At 49.5% G+C, this 21,594-nt stretch overlaps 1 protein-coding gene across 1 annotated transcript in view; it reads left to right on the top strand.

Moving 5' to 3' along the window:
• Nucleotides 1–432: 432 nt before the first annotated feature.
• Nucleotides 433–21,594, top strand: part of EMB (embigin) — a 247,742-nt gene continuing 226,580 nt past the window's right edge. The window contains exon 1 of the mRNA XM_069627247.1: nucleotides 433–667. Coding sequence (XP_069483348.1) covers nucleotides 583–667 — 85 coding nt within the window. The 5' untranslated portion in view covers nucleotides 433–582. The remainder of the gene's footprint in view (nucleotides 668–21,594) is intronic.

The following is a 21,594-nucleotide window of genomic DNA, read 5'->3' as shown; positions in this document are numbered from 1 at the left end:
ATCATATCATATCACATTAAAGTTCAATTTAAATGAAAAAACTCAGATTATTGTTTACTTCACATTCAAAGTAGTATGATGCTGAATTATAAACGCAGCATAAAGAAACATATGCACGAGAATATGATACACCCACATATATGCACAAATGCAATACATCAAAATAATTAAGCAGGAAGTGGTACAAAATAAACATTGTATACATGTTCCAACGTTTCAGTTTCCCGGGTGAACACAAGGGTCCTGGAATTCTCGCCTGGTTTACAAAGCTCTGAAAACGGCATTTCACGGAAGATGGCATACAATGCTCTCACAGCACAGCCGGCGATGGAAAGAAGGGCCAGCACGAGCCTTGAATTATTCATGCGAAGGTCCACAGGGAGGGGGGCGGAGGGTGGGTTTCAGGGCCCACGCAGGGAGGGGGAGGGAGTCTGCAGCGGTGCTTCAAGGCTGAAGGCGCGGACTGCGTGCGCACCTCTCCCAGTGACTCACGCAGGAAGCCGAGTCAGTCACCGCTGCAACCTTCACAGTCCCACCGGCGACCTGACTGTCACTGCCCAACAGTCCCCTGCTCCCGCCACCATGCACTTCCCGGGAACACGGATGCCCTTCCCGCTGCTCATCCTCTGCCTGGCCGCGTCCAGGTGCCTGTCTGTCGACGAAGCAGGTAAGGCTACGCGTGTCGCATTGCCCGTGCGTTCGCCCTGCGAGCAGAGTTCAAAGCCATGCTGCAGTTACCTCCCCTCTGCCAGTCTGACACCATTAAAACGTGAATGCAATGGTAATATTACTTTCAGCGGAGAAAGGGACACACCTGGAAGCATCCATGCAACTTAACAGCCAGCCCAGAAAAGGGGACACGAAAAACAGCATGCTCCTTTTGGCTTACTGCACAAAAAACCCAGACTCATTTAAAAGTGGAAAAGGTCGCTTTAATGTGACAGGCCAAAGCTTACAATCATAACGCATAACTGGCTCCATGGCCTAACAAACTAAATGGCTATTTAAACAATCAATTAAAATAACTTAAACATTTCCCATTTTCCCCCAACAATTAAATAATTAAATAACCCATTTCCTCCCTAATGATCCCTTGGATCCTACCGAATCCTTGCCCCTTTTCCAGGCGTCCCGCTTTTTCCCCAGGGGCCATGCCCCTCCAGGCTCAATACCTGATCCACCGGGGTGACCTGCTTGTGCAAGCAGCGCCACCCCCTCCTTTCCCGTGTCATTCCCCCATTGTGCTTCCCCCCCCCACATCAAAAGGGGCCATGCCCCCGGCACCCCGTACCTTTTTGACCCCTTGAACTCCCCTCTACACCAAACTCCTCTTACCTGAGACCTGCAGCCAGCCTGACCTGCCACATCAGCAACAATATTACATATAACTTTCCCGATGCCCTGTCCTGTCACACCAAGCCACCAACCCTACCCTCTTAGCCGACCCCCAAACCATAAACCCCCCCCTCTTCCTCATCATCCCCTGCCGCAAGACCCCCCCATTAACATAAATTACTTAAACAAAATGAAGGGGAGGGAGGGCGGGACAATCGACAAGTCCTAACCGTCGCCTGTCTCCCGAACCTTCCCTGAGCCCTTAAGTACCCCGGGAAACAGGCGCTCTACCCCCCGAGGCCACTCGCTGGCCGAGTGCAGCGCCAAAATACTCCCCGGGGGGAAACGCTTCGCGTTCCCCCCGGGGCCCCCCTTTTGGCTTACTGCACAAAAAACCCAGACTCATTTAAAAGTGGAAAAGGTCGCTTTAATGTGACAGGCCAAAGCTTACAATCATAACGCATAACTGGCTCCATGGCCTAACAAACTAAATGGCTATTTAAACAATCAATTAAAATAACTTAAACATTTCCCATTTTCCCCCAACAATTAAATAATTAAATAACCCATTTCCTCCCTAATGATCCCTTGGATCCTACCGAATCCTTGCCCCTTTTCCAGGCGTCCCGCTTTTTCCCCAGGGGCCATGCCCCTCCAGGCTCAATACCTGATCCACCGGGGTGACCTGCTTGTGCAAGCAGCGCCACCCCCTCCTTTCCCGTGTCATTCCCCCATTGTGCTTCCCCCCCCCACATCAAAAGGGGCCATGCCCCCGGCACCAGAAAAACCCTCCCCCGAGGAGTTCTTTCTGCCCCACCCCCCCCCCAAACTTTTCTACCTCAAACTTTTTACCCAGTCTCCCAGCCCAGAAACAAGAAGAGCCACCCGTATCCCTCACCAGGTCATTCTCCCCAGCGTGCATAATCACCACCTCTGGAACCCCAAGCGTTCCCTCATCCCTGCCAATATAGGAAGCAGCTGATCCCCCGCAGGCCCCCCAACCCGTGCCGTCTCACCACCACTTCCTTGTAACTGCACCCCTGTTACCTTCCCAAACCCTTTTTTTTTTTTTTTTTTTTTTTTTTTTTTTTTCCTTTCCCACTTCCTCCCCAGCCCCCTTAACAATTGAATGGCCAACAAATCAAAACTTGCGCCAACTCCCCTTCCTTTCGCGCAGCATCTGAAAAGAAAATACAAAATCACTGACAAGTCAAAATTATTTCAACAACAGTTGGCCCACCAAATCCTAACCACCTTCCCAACAACCCCATTATCAAACTCCCTGCCGTACCCCTTATATTTCCCAGACCTCCAACGTCCCCATCTTTTCACCTTGTCTTCTGAAAAACCCAGCCCGGTACCCGCAGATGCTGCGCCCCTCCTAAAGTAATGAGTCCCGAAATCCTCTTCCTTTTCTCCCACTGCCACCAACTCCTCCGCGATACCCCTAGCACCTTGAACCGGGCATAAAACCTCGCTCCCACGACCCATCCGAAACCACGAGCCCCTTCCCTTCTTATCCGTCTTAGACCTTTTAATCTTGATGTCTAAACCTTCTTCTGTAATTTGAACATCTTCCCACTACAGTCCCACTACCCCCCTTTTCCCCCCGACCAACTCAAAAAAAATGACCCCCCTGCACCCCTTGTCCCCCCTGCACCGGGGGCCCACGCGCACCCCCGTCCATGCAGGCCCTTTAGTTTATTAGTCCTCTCGCCATTGCACCAGGGGCCAAACCTGCACCCCCGTCCATGCAGTCCCTTCCATATAACTCTTCAAGCTCCTCGCATCCATTACCACCTTTTTCCCTCCTGCACCAGGGGCCCTAATGCACCCCCCGTCCATGCAGGCCCCTTTTCTTCCTTACTCCTCTCCACCGCTGCACCAGGGGCCAAACCTGCGCCTCCGTCCATGCAGCTCCTTCCATATCACCATCTTCAAGCTACTTTCGTCCATTACCACCTGTTTCCCACCTGCACCAGGGGGCCTAGTGCACCCCCGTCCATGCAGGCCCCCCTTTTTTTTTTTTTTTTTTTTTTTAAATTCCTCTCCACCTCTGCACCAGGGGCCAAACCTGCGCCCCCGTCCATGCAGACCATTACACATAAATTCCCCCTCCGTCACCTCACTTCTAAGCTCCACTTTTTTTTTTTTTTTTCTTTTAATTTAGCTGCACCAGGGGCCCTAGTGCACCCCCGTCCATGCAGACCCATCTCCTCACTTCCCCCCTGCTGCACCAGAGGCGCTCCCGCACCTCCGTCCATGCAGCCTGAAGCCTACTCACCTTGTCGTGCGGCAAGCGTGAGGGCTTCACCACCTTCGACCCTGCCCTCCAAACGACAACTACCTCTCCCTTAACAATTTCCACCGTTACCTCCCCCCTGGGTCCTCCCCTACCTACGCATCTTCCTCCTCCTTTCTCCTGCCCCCTTTAATTTGCTCCCAACACCTTTCATCACACCTTGTGCCCCCCCCCTCCTTTACGATAAACTGAGCCCGACCTACCAGCACACCCCAATTTACCTGGCATGCGGTCCTTCCCCCCCACTTCCTTGCCCCGCTCCTCGCCCTGACCCACTGTCCCCTGCCTGAAAACACTCTGTAACCGGATGCCGACCCGCACACCTGCTGCACTCGTGTTTAAATTTGCACATCCACCTCGTGCAGCCTTCTTTATTGAACGCCCAACATGCAGTTGAGGGCTGCCCTCCGCCTCCTACCCCCACCCCCTCCTGGGCGGGGCGACCAAGAAAGGGCCGGTAAGGCACAGGCAGCCCACTCGCCGTGTGCAATGTCGGGGCTGGCCTCGTTGGGGCCATCCATTGCAGCCAAAGATCCATATCTATCTCCCCCCAGACCGCCTGACTGTCCTCCGCCATTCTCGCTCTAAATTCCTCATCATACCTTACCCAGGCAAAGCCCCCAAAGCTCGTGAAAGCCTTCCTTATTACGTCCATGTATTTCAACAGAGCCACGCACCGCTCCGGGAATTTCTCGCAATACACGCTGGCATAAATGATAAAGGCCGACGTCCAATTCTCAATGGTCACCGGGACCCTCGGGCGTGAAGCCAACTCTCTCTCTTCCTCCTTAGACCCCTCTTTCGCTCTCACCTCCCTATGCAGCAACTTGAAGACATCCACAAACTCACCTCCCTGTATTTTCTCCCTGGTTGCTGCCATCAAATGTGCCCCCAATGGCTTTGTTATCCCCATGTATGGCAATTTCTTCTCTTTCCCCTTCACCTCCACCTCTTTATCTTTCCCCGCCTGCACCTCGAGCCCCACTGGCTCCACCACCTTGTCCGTTTGGACCTCCACTGAGCAAATGTTCCTTCCCACCCCTTCAGCTCCAAAAGCCTGCACCCCCACTTCCTTCATCACATTTAGTGGACCACCCCGATCATCCCCCGACCCCTTATTTGTGACCCCTCTCTGCCATGCAGATGACCATTCCCTTTCCCTCTCACCTCTTTCCCCGCCTGCCATCTGCGGCCTGGCCTCCACACCGCTGCTCCTCCTCTCCATTCTCAGAGGGCTCCTGCTTCGGGGACAAAACATGTCAGTACAATCGCCCAGCCAATAGTTTCCTCGACCCGTTTCGCCCCTACCCCCTTGTACTTCCCTTTCCTTGTCCCACCTTGAACTTCCTCTCTCCCCCGCCCATTCCCTTTCCGCCCTGTAATCCTCAAATTCCCATTGCCCCCCGTATTCCTCCCAACCAACTTGATCATCCCTTAAATACCATTGAGGATGCGGGCTCCTGCCCGAAATGATTTGCTGGTCTTCTTCCGAGCCCGGGGCGTCCGCCCCGCCACTCCTCTGACGTCTTCCTGGCGGGGCTGTGGGAACCTCTGCCTGGTCCTCTTCTCTTGGGCGAGGCGTTCCGACCTCCACCCTGACATCCTCGTTGCTAGGGGCCGTGCTGTGCCCTTTAGGCTCTCCTTGCGATGACTGAGGAGGGGCCGTACAAAAACCCTCAACCTCCATCTGCACAGCGGGGGCTGCGCAGCGCCCTCCGCCCCCACTCCTCCTACCCGGGGGGGCCGTTCCGCGCCCCACCCTACCCTCCTCAAGTGACGGGGACCTCTCCCTCCTTTTCCCACCCGCACTCTTCTGCAGGTATTTTCCCCCTCTTCCCCTCTGTCCTGCCACGCCCACCTGTCCTCCGCCCCTGCCCCCACTGTTGTTCCCTCGGTCTGTACCCTCCCGAGAACTCCCCTCTACCCTGGGGCTATCATACCCATCCTCCCTTTCTAGCTGACCCCCAGCACTATTTAAACCCCCTTCTGCCCTCTTGTCTATCTCCCTCCTCATCTTCCTGCCCCTAGATTCCCAAATCTCCCCTTTTCCTGCCGTAGGGGTGCAAGCTACCACCGCCGCCAATGCACCGTCTGCCGCCGCTCTGCACTGCGGCCGGCCCCCACCGCTCCCTTCTTCTCCCGTAACTTCCCCCACTGCACTTCCCAATTGGGCTTTAGTTGCCCTGCTAATGATTTCCAGGGCCTTCTTCAAGGCCCCTGCATCCACCAACCCCTTCTTGCTCGCCCCCCGGCCTGTCATTGTGCACACTAAAATGTATGTGCCAAGCCAATACAGCCCTCAAAAATCGCCCTAAATAATCTATGCCCCCGAGCCGAGACCTACCCGTGGACTAGCCCTCACCACCTTGTAACTTCAGAAACTCAAAAGGAGCAAAGCGCCCCCAAAATTAACCCCAAACCACCCACGCACCTAGTGTGAAAACTTTGAAAATAGCCTCCCTATTAGAGACAATTAATAACAGGCCTCCAATTTAAACTCACCTGCCTTAACTGTATATTATTTTTTTTTTTTTTTAAATTCTTGCTTCCCTACTGACAAATTGAAATTAATAAATTAACCACAAAAATTTTTTTTTTTTTTTTTTTTTTTTATATTCCCCTCGCCCCCCTAACCCTACACACCCCGCCCTCCCTTTCCCCAAAGCGGAAGCCCTAACACTCACTAAATAAACCCACGTTAGCACTTGCTAACTGAAGAGCACTGCCACCTATCTGCGTCGGGCCCACACCGCACTCTCCTAACTGGACGCGGCTCCTTTAACTCCGCCGCCCAGCCCCTTGCCAGCGCGAGCGTTGTTTACAAACGCCCACGCACACGGAGCCAAACTCTCGGAGCGAAGCGGGCGGAGAAAAGGAAATTCCCCGCTTACCCGCTCCCGCGGATCAGCTGTGGCTCCGCTCCTACTTCGGCCCAACCGTCAACCCAAAATGCGAGGCGGCCGGCGCGGAGCCTCCCCAGCCTTTCCCTCACTCGCGCACCGCCCACCTACGTACCCCCGAAACTAGCTACACCGGTAAGTCGAGAGGGGTGTCTTATCTACGGCACCCCTCCTACCCTGTTACCCAGACTATAATTCCCTTTATTTTTTTTTTTTTTTTTTTTTATATCAAATTACCCACCCTCCTTAACGCTTCCTCAATCCCCCACCTCACCTGCACTAACCACACAGCTAGGCCCAAAGACACGGGGAAGGCTCGGGAGCAGGCAACGGGACCTGTGCAATCGACAAGTCCTAACCGTCGCCTGTCTCCCGAACCTTCCCTGAGCCCTTAAGTACCCCGGGAAACAGGCGCTCTACCCCCCGAGGCCACTCGCTGGCCGAGTGCAGCGCCAAAATACTCCCCGGGGGGAAACGCTTCGCGTTCCCCCCGGGGCCCCCCTTCTCAGGAAGTCAGGCTGGCAAAAAGGGTAGCCCGATGCCATTTACATGGGGAAACTGATCAGTGTGGCACTTACAGCGCGTGTCTGGGCGACAGAGTGATTGATAAGTATCAACATCATGAGTTCTAAGAAGGGGCACCACTTCAACTATTGCTATTCGGGGGGACAGGGGCTGGCAACAGCAAATCTGTGGCATGGTTCTTCACGGGGAACAAAGCGGCATGAATAGCGTGGCAGCCCGGGCAGCATGACTCGATGCCTTCTCACAGTGCGTCAGAGCGAGGGCAGCAACCGAACAGCAGTATGGGGGTCCTCCGAGGGTTCCACCCCACGATGAAAAGAGCACTGCCCTATTCATCCAGTCATGCCTGTCAACTCATTCTCCCTTGCTGGATGTCTACGTCACATCGAAGGGCAAGGGAGATACAGCAACAATGTAACTATATTATTGCACGGCTTTCACTGCGAGTGGGCGGGGGCAAAGAAACTATAGGGCTCTTCGATAGACGGACTGGGGTGACACTGAAAACAAAGTCTGTTGCTTCACAAAGAGATGGTAAACATGAAACTGGCATAACTAGTAGAAGCCGTGATGGAACGATAAGCACGTACACCAAGGCTTGGCAACACAATAACGTTATTCCACACAAGGGCAAATGGCAACAATCACACCGTGTTCTGTAAGTGCACTGGGAGAAGATAGCAACAAAACAGCGATATCGGTGAGAGAGCATGGTAGCTCGGAGCTGAAGAGCCGCGGGAGGCAAGCCCTCTCACTGCTCTTGGCATCAAAGCGCCTCGTGCCAGCAGGGGATCGTGTGTCAGCTGACTTGACTTATGCCAGCCGAAAATGCTTTGCCAGGGACACGACCGACTAACTGCCACCAGGCAGACGTCAATCCCGTGTCCCTTCCGGGATCTGGGTCGTCCACTGGGCCTGTTTGTGTCCTTTTGTCCTTGCATTGCAACTGGCTTAGCAGCACATCTCGCAGTCGGGCGTTTGCAGAGTTGTGCGAGTCAATGGTTCTCATTCATACAAGTCAGATAGCAGGCGAGAAGCAAACCATCCCTGCTTGCCACGGTGTCCGTGTCTTCTTCTGATTGCCCCTGTTTCCTTAAAGCATGCTCTGTGCCCTCACACACCCAATATGCACCCCCTCTCTATGCACCTGTGTCTCGCTCATGTACACTAACTTAATCTCCCGCTCTCTGACACCCTCTCACTCTGCCTTGACACACACCATTACGCTGTTTGCCTCTCCCTCTTCGTCACAGTCCCTCTGCATCTCGTTTTCAGCATTCCTTTCTCCCTATACATAGCTCGGACTTTCTTTCTCTCTCTGGCACTCTTCCTGCCTGCCCCCTGCCCCTGTGTCCACACTGCAGTCTCCCTCGCCACTATTGTTTTAGGGTTGGACTCAGTGTTGAAAAATGTGAAACAACAGCAGATGGGTTTACTCCCAAGTCAGAGGCGTAGGCAGGGTAGGGCCAGAGCAGGCAAGGCCCACCCAAAATCTGTAAAAAAAAAAAAAAAACACTGAGCATTGTTGTGGGGTATTTACAGATGTTAATGTCATTGTGGTGGGCCCAACTACATAAGCTTCAAACCCAATTTGTTAGAAAATTCTGGCTACGCCTCTGCTTTAAGTGTCTGTTCTCCATGTTTTCCTCTGCCTCTCCCGCGACCAACTCGTTATGTGTCTCTTCCTCTTACTCGTCGCCTATCTCCTCTAATCTCTGTGGCTTGATCCCATCCAACCTTTTGTCCCCCCCCCTCTCTCTCTCTGTCTCTGTATCTCTCTTTCACCAAACAGTTCACCTCTCTTTCTGCCTGTCTCTCCCTCCATCTAGTCATTTATCTCTCTCTTTTTCCTCTCCCTCCAATTCATAACTTGTTCTTTCACTCTCTATGTCCCTGTTTCATGTGTCTTTCTTCCTCTGAATACAGCCCCTCTCGTTTTACTTTTCTCACTATCTGGTGTCATCCATATTGCCCCCTGTCTTTTTGAAGACCACTCTCTGCCTTGCCTTCTATCCTGCCTCTTGCTGTCTTCATCCACCTCCCACTTTCTCCCTATGTCTGCCTCTATTCGTCTCTTTCTACCAACTTCTTGCTCTGTCCGTGCCCGCTCCATGCCTCTATTTTTCTCTCCCTCATTCTGCCTATCTCCCTCCACTCCATCTCTCACTACCTCTTTCTGTCTCTCTCAGCACAATCAGATCATCTTAACTTTGCCTTAAAGTTTTGGCTCAGAATGTACACCAAATACTAAAACAGACTGTAGCCAACTAGTCCTGGCCTTTGACCATGGCCCATATCCCCCAGCCTAGTAACCAACCAAACCAGATCGCACCAGCCAAAGGCGGATTTAACAGTCGGAAAAGGGAAAAATACCCACAACCCCACCTCCCACCCCCTGCTCTGCTTCTCTCACCTCAAAGGCACACAGTCCAGGATGCACAGGGCCTCCCTCTGAGACCTTATCTTTTTATCAGTCTCAGCATTCAGACCATTTACAATAGTAGGTGGTTAGTGATGTTAACGGGTAAATGCCAGTGACCATTACTGTGGCACTTTTATTTCTTAGAATTCTCTGAAGTTTTAATAAGTTATGATTGTTGGGAGATTAAATATTACGGGGATAAAAAACAAGCTGCAAGCAGCGTGAAACAATTACCCTTTCATGGATCATTTTAATTCACCTTGGGCCTCATTATGAGTTTGGCGGTATTCCAGCGGTACATCTGCCAGAATACCCCCAAACAGAATTACTGTTACTGGCACTTGGTGCCGTGGGTTTACTATGGGATTATTATAAGTCGTGGTAAGGTGGTGTTAGTCTAAAGTGGGACATTTTACTCCAGCTGGAGGTAAATCCTCCACTTTTCCTCCAAAAATCAGCAGAATTACCATTCAGTAATTCCGCCGGTGGTAATTCTGCCAAACTTGAAATTTGGTAGTGTAGGAAAAGTAGCGGTAATGCAATTACCGCCACTTTTTTCCAACACCGCCAACCTTGTAATGAGGCCCTTTGTGTCTCTAGGAGATTTTTGCAGGTTCTTATTAATTTGAATTCTGAAATGTGTACGCTTCCATTCAGTAGTGGGAAAATAAACCTACAACCATATGAGGTAATTTTCCATGTCACACAAAGTGGAAAAAAGTGGCCCTTAAAGCGTTTGCCACCACTTGTTACACCGCACATAATTTTGTATAAATTGGCAGGTGAAGTTAGAAAGCAAAACAGACTTAAAACGTTCACTTACTCTTCCAGGTCTGCTTGCCAAATCTGACTGGCTTTTCACCAGCATGCATTTTTATTCTGGTGGACAGCCAATTTATAACTGTGGGACCAAATGGATAACTGTGGGACCCAACTGACTTTTACACTTGGTAAAAGCAGGCAGATTCCACAGGAGTCCATTGTAGATGGCACCCACAATCTTTAAATTCGGGTAGCAATGACACTTTTCTAGCTAGACACTTAGAGGCAAAGTGAGCAAAAGCAATTTCACCTGTAGTTTACATTTACTTTTCCACTAAGTGATGGGAGCAATTAAAATTGCATGACAGAGAACTTTTCCACAAAAATGCAAACAGACGTGGTCCCCTCGATTCAGTTTAGGATTCTAACGAATATGACCCACCATGTACTTTTTGATCAACCTGTTTCTAAAATTATCTTTGATCAATGACCTGCACTTGCACATTCTGAATACTAACAAGGCATAGTAGGTTTGTCCCTCCTCATTTTCCCTCCATTGCTCTTATTAATGAATGTGTTATGTAATGTATTCCTCTCCCTTGTCCCCCCTCACCGTTTGAACGCTTTGAAACGATATTTTACATGCTGCATAAGTGCCTCCCAAGCAAACAATAAATACATAAATATACATGGTCAAATGGTTTATTGTGTGACTTTGGTACTCCTAAAGTCCTCTGTATAAAACAGACTATTATTTTAGAGTTTGAAACCGAAACAATACATATTTGTATGAACTTGAGATGGAAGATACCTGGTCTGGTACCTCCATTTCAGGTTAGGGCCAAATTACGGTCTCACCATTTAACCAAAGTGTGTGACCCTAGGCTCATCATTTAACCTCACCTTGCATCTCACTGTCACTTAACTGCCAAAATTAGGTGCCCCTGGAAGTGTTTCAATTCACTCATTACGACCCTGGCAGTCCCGTAATGAACGGTGCTGGTAAAGGACCGGCACTGTTCATTACGGGATGCCCTATTACGAGGTTCCCTTGCGGGACCCGCTCAGAACGTCTGGTAAAACCAGACGTCCTGAGCGGGTCCCGCAAGGCGACCAGGGAGCTAATAATGGGCCCGCTATTAGCTCCCTCCCCATTCCCATTGAGCTCTATGGGGGCTCAAATGGGAATCGGGATGGGTTTTTTCAATGAGGAATTACCAGGTCCTCCAAGGTTGGAATGACCCAGTAATTCCTCATTGAAGGAACCTGGGCCTGGAACCCAGTATGGAGGCAGCCATGCCCTTATTAAGGGCATGGCTGCCTCCATACTCGTAATGAGGCCCACAGTGTGCACTGTTCCAACAAAGACTCACTCAAGGTTTAAAAGTCTAGTTTTGCTCCATATATTATAATACTGACCCTTCCTATTAACCATACAAAGCAGCAGATGGTGTTTCCAAACGTGCATATGGCTCTAAGGATATGGGTTACATTTCCAATAGCTATTGCATCATGTCTCTCTCTCATGCATACTAGCACTCCTTCACACGCTCAACACAATTAAAAATGTGCTGCAAACAAGCAGCAAAAATAAAATGCTGTGCTTCAAAATGCTATTTATTAAGCCACAAAATGTCCCATTCCATGCTTCAGTATTCAGGAGGATCTGCCATTCCCAGCAAGATGCCTGGACCCGAAGCCCCTCCTCCATGGCATGGAAGTAGCCACAGCGTTCAGGGGCACACCGTAGGAGTGCACCGAACCCGAGGTGGAATAAGACCTGGGGGCCTTGTTGTTCATTCCTCACATAGGAGAGGAGGCATCATCCTCGATTCTCCCGTCAGGCCACAAAGGCATGGTTGAAGATGTTGTAAGGGGTACAGCAGAGCCTGTGATTTTGGAATGGATGAACAGATGGGGGGGGGTGAGGGTAAAGCAGTTTTTCCACTTGAACAAATTGAGTGATCTGGACAAAGTCTTTTTGTCAGCCAGTCATGCTGAGGTGGCCAGGCTGTTTGCAGCCAGTCATGCTGAGGTGGTCAGGCTGTTTGCAGCCAGTCATGCTGAGGTGGCCAGGCTGTTTGCAGCCAGTCATGCTGAGGTGGCCAGGCTGTTTGCCAGTCATGCTGAGGTGGCCAGGCTGTTTCCAGCCAGTCATGCTGAGGTGGCCAGGCTGTTTGCAGCCAGTCATGCAGAGGTGGCCAGGTTGTTTCCAGCCAGTCATGCTGAGGTGGCCAGGCTGTTTGCAGCCAGTCATGCTGAGGTGCCAGTCATGCTGAGGTGGCCAGGCTGTTTCCAGCCAGTCATGCTGAGGTGGCCAGGCTGTTTGCAGTCAGTCATGCAGAGGTGGCCAGGCTGTTTCCAGCCAGTCATGCTGAGGTGGCCAGGCTGTTTGCAGCCAGTCATGCTGAGGTGGCCAGGCTGTTTGCAGCCGGTCATGCTGAGGTGGCCAGGCTGTTTGCAGCCGGTCATGCTGAGGTGGCCAGGCTGTTTGCACCCAGTCATGCTGAGGTGGCCAGGCTGTTTGCAGCCGGTCATGCTGAGGTGGCCAGGCTGTTTCCAGCCAGTCATGCTGAGGTGGCCAGGCTGTTTGCAGCCGGTCATGCTGAGGTGGCCAGGCTGTTTGCAGCCAGTCATGCTGAGGTGGCCAGGCTGTTTGCAGCCAGTCATCCGCCTAAACACAAAGCTTGAATAGTAGGAAAGAGAACTTACGCTACTTGGAGCATTTGTCCCTAAAGTTCATCAGTGTTGCATTTGTGACAGCCATTAACTCTGCCCACCCATGGCCCTCTTTCAATTTTCCCCTCGGGGCCATTGCCATAAACCTGCCACTGCCATCAGCCATGGGCTTAGACCGTGTCCACTGTACACATTGCAAAAATGAGGCAAAAAGACTGTGGGCCAGTGGCCATGGTCTTTGCCGTGTCCACAGTCCCTATTGCACAAACAGATTTAACACCATGGCTAGTGGGCGGGGCCTACAGGTGAGGCCTTTACCCTCGCTCACTATAATTATTAGGTCCAGTGCCTTAAGTGGCACTACAAATCGAGCCGGGGCTCATCGAGGGGGCGTGGCCTAACAGCGGGGGTCTTGATGGCCCGTTAGGCCACGCCCCCTTGACGAGCCCCGGCTCAATGGGCTACTGCCACCCCTGCCAGGCAGCCTTTTGTAGAGATTAGCACCCTCTCCACTATGGGGGAGAGGGTGCTGATCTCTACATTTATTTTGTGTAGGCTTGCCTGGCAGGGGACAGCGCCTGTCTATTCAGCCTTAATGGTGGTGCTGCCCCTCGCCAGCTGGGGAGGGGCAGCACCACCATTAAGGCTGAAAGGGTGAGGCCACTGGAATCAGAGGTCTTTCCTAAATACTGAAACTCCCGCGAATCCGCGGGAGCTCCAGTATTTAGAAAGCAAGACCTCTGCTTCCAGCGGCCTCACGTTTCTCCATAATGGTGGCGCCGGCCGACGGGAATCTCTTGATTAAAGGGATGCCTCGCAGGTGCGGCGCCACGATTATGGCTGAAAGGCATTTTTTTCTGTAGCCTGAAGCTCTCGCACACGAGCGAGAGCTTCAGGCTGTAGAAAAAAATGCCTTTTCGTGTAGTGGCCGGGGCTGTCAGGGGAGATTACTGGGCCCCGGCAGGGCCCCGCCTCAAAACGAAATTTCGGAGACTGCCGGGGCTCAGCCCCGCCAGGCCCCGGCCCACTTAAAGCCCTGATTAGGTCCCACCAGCCACATGTACTGTGCCTGTTGCACCAACACTACACGAAGTGCATGGGCCACCGTCCCATCCTCACTGCCATTCTCCATGTGCACCCCTCCTCCTTTCTAGGACCCTCTTGTAAATCCTTGCTGACTCCCTCCTACCATCCCCTTTCAGGTGCAGGATCACGTGACACATTTGTTTGTAATGAGTACACCTTGTGATGTTTTTGCATGAATCCCACGGGATTCCTGTGGGATTCCCGCAGTAAGATGAAAATGATCTGCTACAAACATAATCTCCAACCCACCACAAAATCACCAACTACATATTTGGTCCTCTTTCCACCTCTTCAACTTCACTCAAATGTAAAATGATCCTATCCCCTATCCAAATCTCGTTTTGAGCGGTTCTCTTTTTCAGCTTCCTGAGGTATTTGCACGCATCGAGTCAAACAAAAAGCAGGTTTTCATTTTTGGAAAGCCTCACTGCAGCAAAGCACCACAGAAGAAATGTTACGTTTTTGGGATTGGGAGCCCTGCATTTTCCATTACATTTTTGAAAAACAACTGGACGGATTTACATCAACACAAAACAAGCATTGGCAATGCCAATAGTTTTTTACTTTTCTGTAGGCATGCAAAAGGCATTTGCAAGGTATTGCCGTAATCGTGCTAACTGGGCAGTAATGGCAGCAGCGGCAAAATGGTGCAAATACCTTCGCATATTATAGCAGTGCCCAAGAAATGCCTATCCAGTGCTTGTACACAAGCCAGAACTGTTGGATTTCCTAAAACTTGTTTTTAAATGTACTTCAGCGAAGGACATACATGTTGTAGCTGAAGGCAGACTTGAGTAATACATTTGTATTACAACAGTAGCAGTTTACAGCTCCAATTCAGCCATTCACTCTCAGAAGACTTCTTTGAAATAATACTGGCAGGGACTTCGAGCGAAACGCTTGATGTTAAGGCTTGAGAAAGTTTGCTAAAAGATATCCCAGGCAGATATGTTTTGGGCGGGGAGGGGCAGGAAGTGGCTGGGATGGCCATAGGGCTTAGCATGACCAAGTGCAGTAAGTGGGTGGGTAAAAAGCCAAACAACACCTACAAGCTTTGTAAAATACATTTGTTAAGGGTAACAGTGTGGTAACAGTGTGGTGCTAGGGTTGACAGTTCACTACACCAAGGAGGAACCTTTCCCGTTTGAGCCCTGACAGTCATTGGGGGGAGTCATTGTGGTGTTTGAGACACTTTCCTATAGATGGGCTGTGCTAATACGGTCCTCCACAAGTCTTGCACTCCTTCCAGAAGGCATACTCTGTACAAAAGTCCTTTAACCCTTTAAATGTCCCAGCAAATGTGTCAGCTCTGCATTGGCAAGGGCCCCGTGCTTGCTTATGTCGGTCCCCAGCACGCATCACTCCATTGTTGAAGTACTATAGTGAGAAGCTGTTGCCCTTTTCGTGCACAGGTCTTGGGTCATGGCACAGCAGTGTGTCTAAAATATGGTGCCTGGGAAACCATGGTAATGCACCTTGTGTGATACTTGTGTGATGCTAGGACCATCCTTTACCCTTCCAATGTTGTGGTACAGAATGTGCACACCCAGTTCAGAAGACGAAGCTTGGCAGCACACACACATGCATGTAGTTAGCTAGTCGAGCTCAGTCGCGCTGCAAAGCGCCGGTGGAGCTGCAGAGTGCTGAGGGTGTTGCAGAGGGCAGGGGACCATAGCGCACTAGGACATTGCCACCCCACTCCTCCTTCTCTCAGTTTGCTGCAGCGGCACAGAATGTGCACATCAATTCTTTCAGAGATGACACAGGTGGTCATCTCTAAGGTTGCATAAATACAACAAAAGGAGTCCCAACAGGAAAAACAAGGTTGTTGTAGTGTTGCTGTGACGACCATAATGCGAGCCTCGGGTCGTGCTTTGCTCGAGGTCTAAGTGTATGGATGAAGCATTACGGCTCCGTGAGGCGCCATGGTGCCTCAGTGGTGGAATCGGGAACAGCACCTAACGTTGCTGAATTAGTATTATGCTTATGTAAGAGCCCAGGGGCTGTGTGACTTTGGACTACACCTGGGTGCAAAACCAGAGGAGAATTGCGGAAATTAAGTGTGCATGCGGCCTATGTCAACTTGTAGCGAATATACCTTTTAGGCCCAATATCTGTGGCATTGGATTGGAGGAGGGCATATCCAATGGCAGATTTAAGGTAAAGGGCCCAGTGGGCAGCACCTGACACAGGGCCCTAGGTGGGCGTGTCAAGGAGGAGGAGCTTAGGGTGGGCGTGGTTAATTGTGGTCACAAGTGCACAATGACAAACTTTAGGGACAAAAGCTATTTTTTTATAAAGTCTTTATTACAGTTACCTGTGTCTAGGGGTCTGACTAACTGGAAACAGCTGGGCCTCCTCAGCAGGCTTTGCTATCAATGGTAATGTTGGAGGATCAAGAGTGAAACTAATGTTGGAAATGAACATGTTTCAAGGCTAAGGGCGAAAGAGAATGACAGCTTATAAAGACCACACAATTTCCTAGAAAAATTGTTCTAAGAAAACTAGTGGGATCCAATGTTTGTAATTACAACTGTGGAAATGTTTCACAAAAGTTCAACACCTTGTCGAAATATGTCTTTAATAAGTACACATGTCGCAGTACAATAAATTCAGTATTGTGCAAAAAATCAAAACAGTTCCTTTATAGACATTCTTGTGCAATAAGTGAAGTAAAAACACAATTGCTAGCTAAGCTTTATAACATAATGCAATGAGAAGACGTCAATAATAAAGTGTCCATTCATATATCGCACACCACAACATTCTCTTGGTTTACACAGGAAAACCTGGCATCCAGGACGGGGAAATATATATTGTCAAGTGAATTTATTATGTGATTTGTGCACTTTTCAAGGCATCGCTAGACAATTATTTACTCTTTTGATTACCAAGCCTTAAAAATACTGATATGAAGTATACCTGGGAAGATGTGTGGTCAAGTTCTTACATCTCCACCTGGAACAGAATTTTGGTTTCACTACTTAAACAAATTCTGGGCAAATCATGCAGTCTCATTGTGCCTGATCTACCAACATTGGGAGCCCATAAAAGCAATTCAGTTTTCAACTTTTGCTATGCACTCTCAAGAGTCACTAAACTCGAGTTAATGATAATTATTGGTTATGTAAATAGCGCTTCACCAAACCACTTTACATAGAACGTATTCAAATACAACATTCACCCAACTAAAGTTGGCACTGATTTATCGACCTTGGAAGGATGAAAGGCCAAGTTGGTCTTGCCAGTATTAGAATCTTCGAGATGCAGATATCTCTCTCAAACACACACACACACATGCTCAACCCACTCAGCTACCTTGTTACATAATAATATACTGTCCATACAAATAGCACACAACATAACATTCGCTTGGCATATAGGTGAAAACCTTGATTCAGGATGACCAAAATAAACATCTCACATTCTTTTTGCTTGACCCATTTCCATAATGTATATACATTGGGAGCCCATAAAAGCAATTCAGTTTGCAAATTTTCTTTTTGGCCACCCCAGGTGCCACCCCAATGTCCTAAACTATGATCATTTTGTGTGTGCGCTTGTACTTCATACCTCCCCTGCATAAGTCAGTGCCCCACTTTGGGACACCCCAGCCAAAAGAGCCTGTACAGCCACTGCAAAGCACACTTTAAGCATTTGTGCTGCGCATTTGTTTTTTGGGGAACCAAACTGGCAGGAAAGTCAGCTGTCAAGACTGCCAACAAATGGTCTGTGGACCCAGTGAAGCGACACTTCTGTTTTTGCCCCTCGAGTTGCCTCAATGATACTACTGGCCCCCACTCTGTTACCATTCTATTTCCGCCGGCTGCCTAATAGGCATTGCTGTGGGTTTTAAGTAAATGATGCAGCGCCAAATTGTTACTATTCTCTCCCAATCAAGCTGTTTTGTCAATGGATTGCGTGTGGAAATCCTGAAGGATAGTTTCAAAACAGCAGTTACAATGTTTCCCAACGCAAAAGCAAGAGCCCCACTGTAAAATGTTTCAAGATTATCTCAAACAAAAAAGTTAGAAGCTGTTCCATGCTATATAAATACCAAAGTGGGGGGGGAGGTGAATTTCCTTACCATCCCTTTACAGGTATTTTTTTGCGCAGGCGGGATCCGAACACGGGCCTCCCATGACCTAATGAAAACACTTAGCCACTACACCAATGTGATTCTTTTAGCACGGCTAATGCTGCGGCAGAATATGTCCTTTGTGTGCCTTCCTCACTGACATTTATTTTATGGGAATGGATACCACTGGCTGGAGTCACAGCAGAAAGGGCCTTGTGGCCTGTGTCTCAGTGCGAGACTGGGAAGGAAAGGGGCAGGGCACATGGGCCCGCTCGCCGTTTGTCTGCCTGGCGACCATTAAATCCGCCTCTGGGCATATCAACATGAGTTTGAACTTGCAGTAAGGGATGTAGTGCACGCCTAGCTGGATGTGCAGTTGAGCGCATTGTGGGCATATCCCCTGAGGGGGCCTGGTAGGGGTTTGCTGGGGGACATCAGCAATCAATTGTTGGAGGGCATTGCGACATGGTGTCGAAATGGCTGATAGGTGTATGTTGCACGTGTGGCAAGATATGCAGCTAGATTTTTACTGAATAAATGTGAAGTTTATAGACATTTTGGAAATTGAGCAGAAGAGTGCTTTGTTTTAATAATTTACAGAACAAACATAAGGACTTGTAATATGTGAAAAATAATATTGCATACTGCCTAGATTCCTCCACCCATACAGTGATTTAATGCACTGGAAGCAACTACTTGTTGTTCCTGTTGGGACTCCTTTTGTTTTATTTATCTAGCCTTGCCCTAGTCCCTTACAGAGTAGGGGCATACCCCCCTGTGCTGCAATCTCTAAGGTTGCAGCAACAGAAAAGTATGAACCTCTGCTGTAGCTGATCCAGGAGTAGACCCAGGCCACTGGCCCTGTTTCAGCCTGTAGCAAAACACCACAGAAGCCGAGCAGAGCCGTGTTTGCTACTTGGTTACGGATATACAAGGAGGGCAAACTATGAGAAGCAAAGGTTGGACAACAAACCCTTGTCCCTCTCATGTCCCAGTGAGCCCCTGGAGAGGGGACAGTTCAGCAGAGGAAGAGGTTGACGTAGACCCATTGGCCATCACATGTGCCTTGGCATGTGCTAGGCAGGCAGAAGAAGAAATGGAGGGTCATAGGATGCTCAGGCTGGCCATCCCATGTCCCTGGGAGGCAGATAGTTGCAGAGCAGACCATCACATGTACTTTTTATTTATCTGTGGTTGGTATCAAAGGTCAAGGAGCAAATGTATTGTAACCTTACTCAGACTTATGATTTTTAGGTAATAGTGTGTTACATGCTTTTAATTGATACATGCTAATACTCCATTAAAGTTTTGGTGCTCTCAACACTGTTTATAATTTACAATGTATATCTGTGATAAGAAATGCAGTGATCAGTCTCTGCAGCGGTATACTGCTTTCTATATGTTTTGCACTGCCTTATTATCAATGTTTGTATGCCTTTGTTACTTGCTATGTTTATTTGTATTGCTTGTGCAAGTTTGAAGAGTAATAATGCTCGAAGTAAACATATGTATTGATTGTTTGAGTGGACACAGACCACTTGACCAACTCTGCTGCATATTCAGCAGCTAGTGGTAACTCTCATTTCTTAAAGCTATTGCCCAGAGCTGCTCGGCAGGAGGTGGATGGCGTTGCTTACTTCGGGTGATGTTGTGAGTCCTTTGCTGGTGTGGTGGGTGTTTCCGGCTGCCCCTTCACACAGCACAGCTGGATGTTACAGGTCATTTTCACGCCTCAGCACCAACATTTTGAGTTCACGTTGCAAGGAATCAGACAGGAGACTCTTGTGTCAGGCAGATTTATTCACCTCCTTAAGTTGCAGGCGACATCAAGATGCATAGGGTGGACCATCCACGGGACCCCTCCCCTGATCACATCTAGCTCCCAGATACCAACGGGATCTGCTCCAACATTCACTCAAGCCAACCCCCCCCCCAAGTGCAGGACACAACGCCAATCTATATTTATCTTGCAAATGCTCTCTTGTTCTGCCTCGCTTTCTCTTTCTCTCTGTCTCTTTTTTTTCTCTCTGGCCACCCCTTCACAATCTCTCGCTCGCATTACCTGGCTTACCAAAAACAGGTGGCAGCAGACTCGTCGTAGAGCCGATGGCTGGTGGCACAGGTAGGGGTACCAATGGAGGCTGGTTAGCCTGGTTTGTAAAAAAACAGTTGGTTGGGTTAGGATTGGAACAGAGATTCCATAGGATAGTTTCCTTGAGTACATTTGATTTGATTGGAGGGGGCGCGGATTGGCCTAGGTTGCTGGTGGTGCAGCTGGGTGGTGGTAGGGCCGGGCTGCCTGTTGTTAGTTAGTGTCAATAGGACTGGGCGGTGGAGCATGAGTGTGTAGTATCAGGGGGTTGGTTCGTAGTGGCGTTGAGGTGCACCGGATGGGCACGCCAGGTTGCTGTTATTCAAGGGTACATGGTGAGTTGGGCTGGGTGGCCCGGTGTGGTTTCGAGGCATCATTATGTGGGCAAAAGGGCTTACCTGAGGCCAGGATCGACACTACGTTGCGGCTCGGTCAGACCGCAAGAACGGTGTGATTCAGTGAGTGTCCACTTCCTGAGATGATGACGGTGTCAGCTCGGGATTGGCTGTTGGTGCATGGGGGTTTTGACATTGAAGAATCAAACCTGAAAATACCAGAAATTAAACCAAAATCCAAATTCACTCTGAACTTAAAAGGGGATAATGCCATTGAGATCTTCAGCCAGGCAGTGACAAGAGATCTACAGCGCCTAGAGGACCAATTGAAGAACAAATGCACCAGAACATTGGACAACATCACCAACGAAGAAAAACATGCTCTCAAGACCCTTCAAGACAACCACCAAATAATAATCAAAGAAGCCCACAAAGGGGGCAACGTGGTAATCATGGATAGACCAGATTACATCCAAATGGCTGTAATACACCTGTCAAGTCCGGGTTTTTATGAGAATCTGACAAAAAATCCCACAAATGAGATCACACTAGCAGCCAATACTCTATTGGCAAAATGGCACAACCGCGGCCTTTTGACAGATGATGAACAAAAATATCTGCAACCCTGCCATCCGAGGATGCCTACCATATATTTCCTGCCTAAGGTACATAACAAATTCACAAAGATTCCGGAGGGCTGGCCCATCCTGAGTGGAATCGATTGTATAACGGAAACCCTGAACCAATACATCAACAACATCCTGGCACCAGAAGTACCAAAAATACCATCTTTCATCCGTGACACCATGCATACCCTACTAGTACTACAAGATATTACATGAAAAGATGAATACACACTGGTGATGCTCGACGTGAAAGCCCTATACACAGCCATTGACCACAAACTCGCGATGAAAGCAGTTGATTTCGCCTTTGCCAGAACCTCTGCATCTTTCTGCTTGCACCTAGAACTCACGAAAGAATTCCTAGAGTTTTCTCTAACCAACACCATCTTCCTATTCGACCAACAGTACTGCAGACAAACCAAAGGCATAGCGATGGGGGCTACCTATGCCTT

Source organism: Ambystoma mexicanum, chromosome 6p (assembly GCF_040938575.1).
Source record: "Ambystoma mexicanum isolate Mex_15411 chromosome 6p, UKY_AmexF1_1, whole genome shotgun sequence".
NCBI classification, from domain to species: domain Eukaryota; kingdom Metazoa; phylum Chordata; class Amphibia; order Caudata; family Ambystomatidae; genus Ambystoma; species Ambystoma mexicanum.
This window is presented reverse-complemented; position numbering and strand designations above follow the sequence as displayed.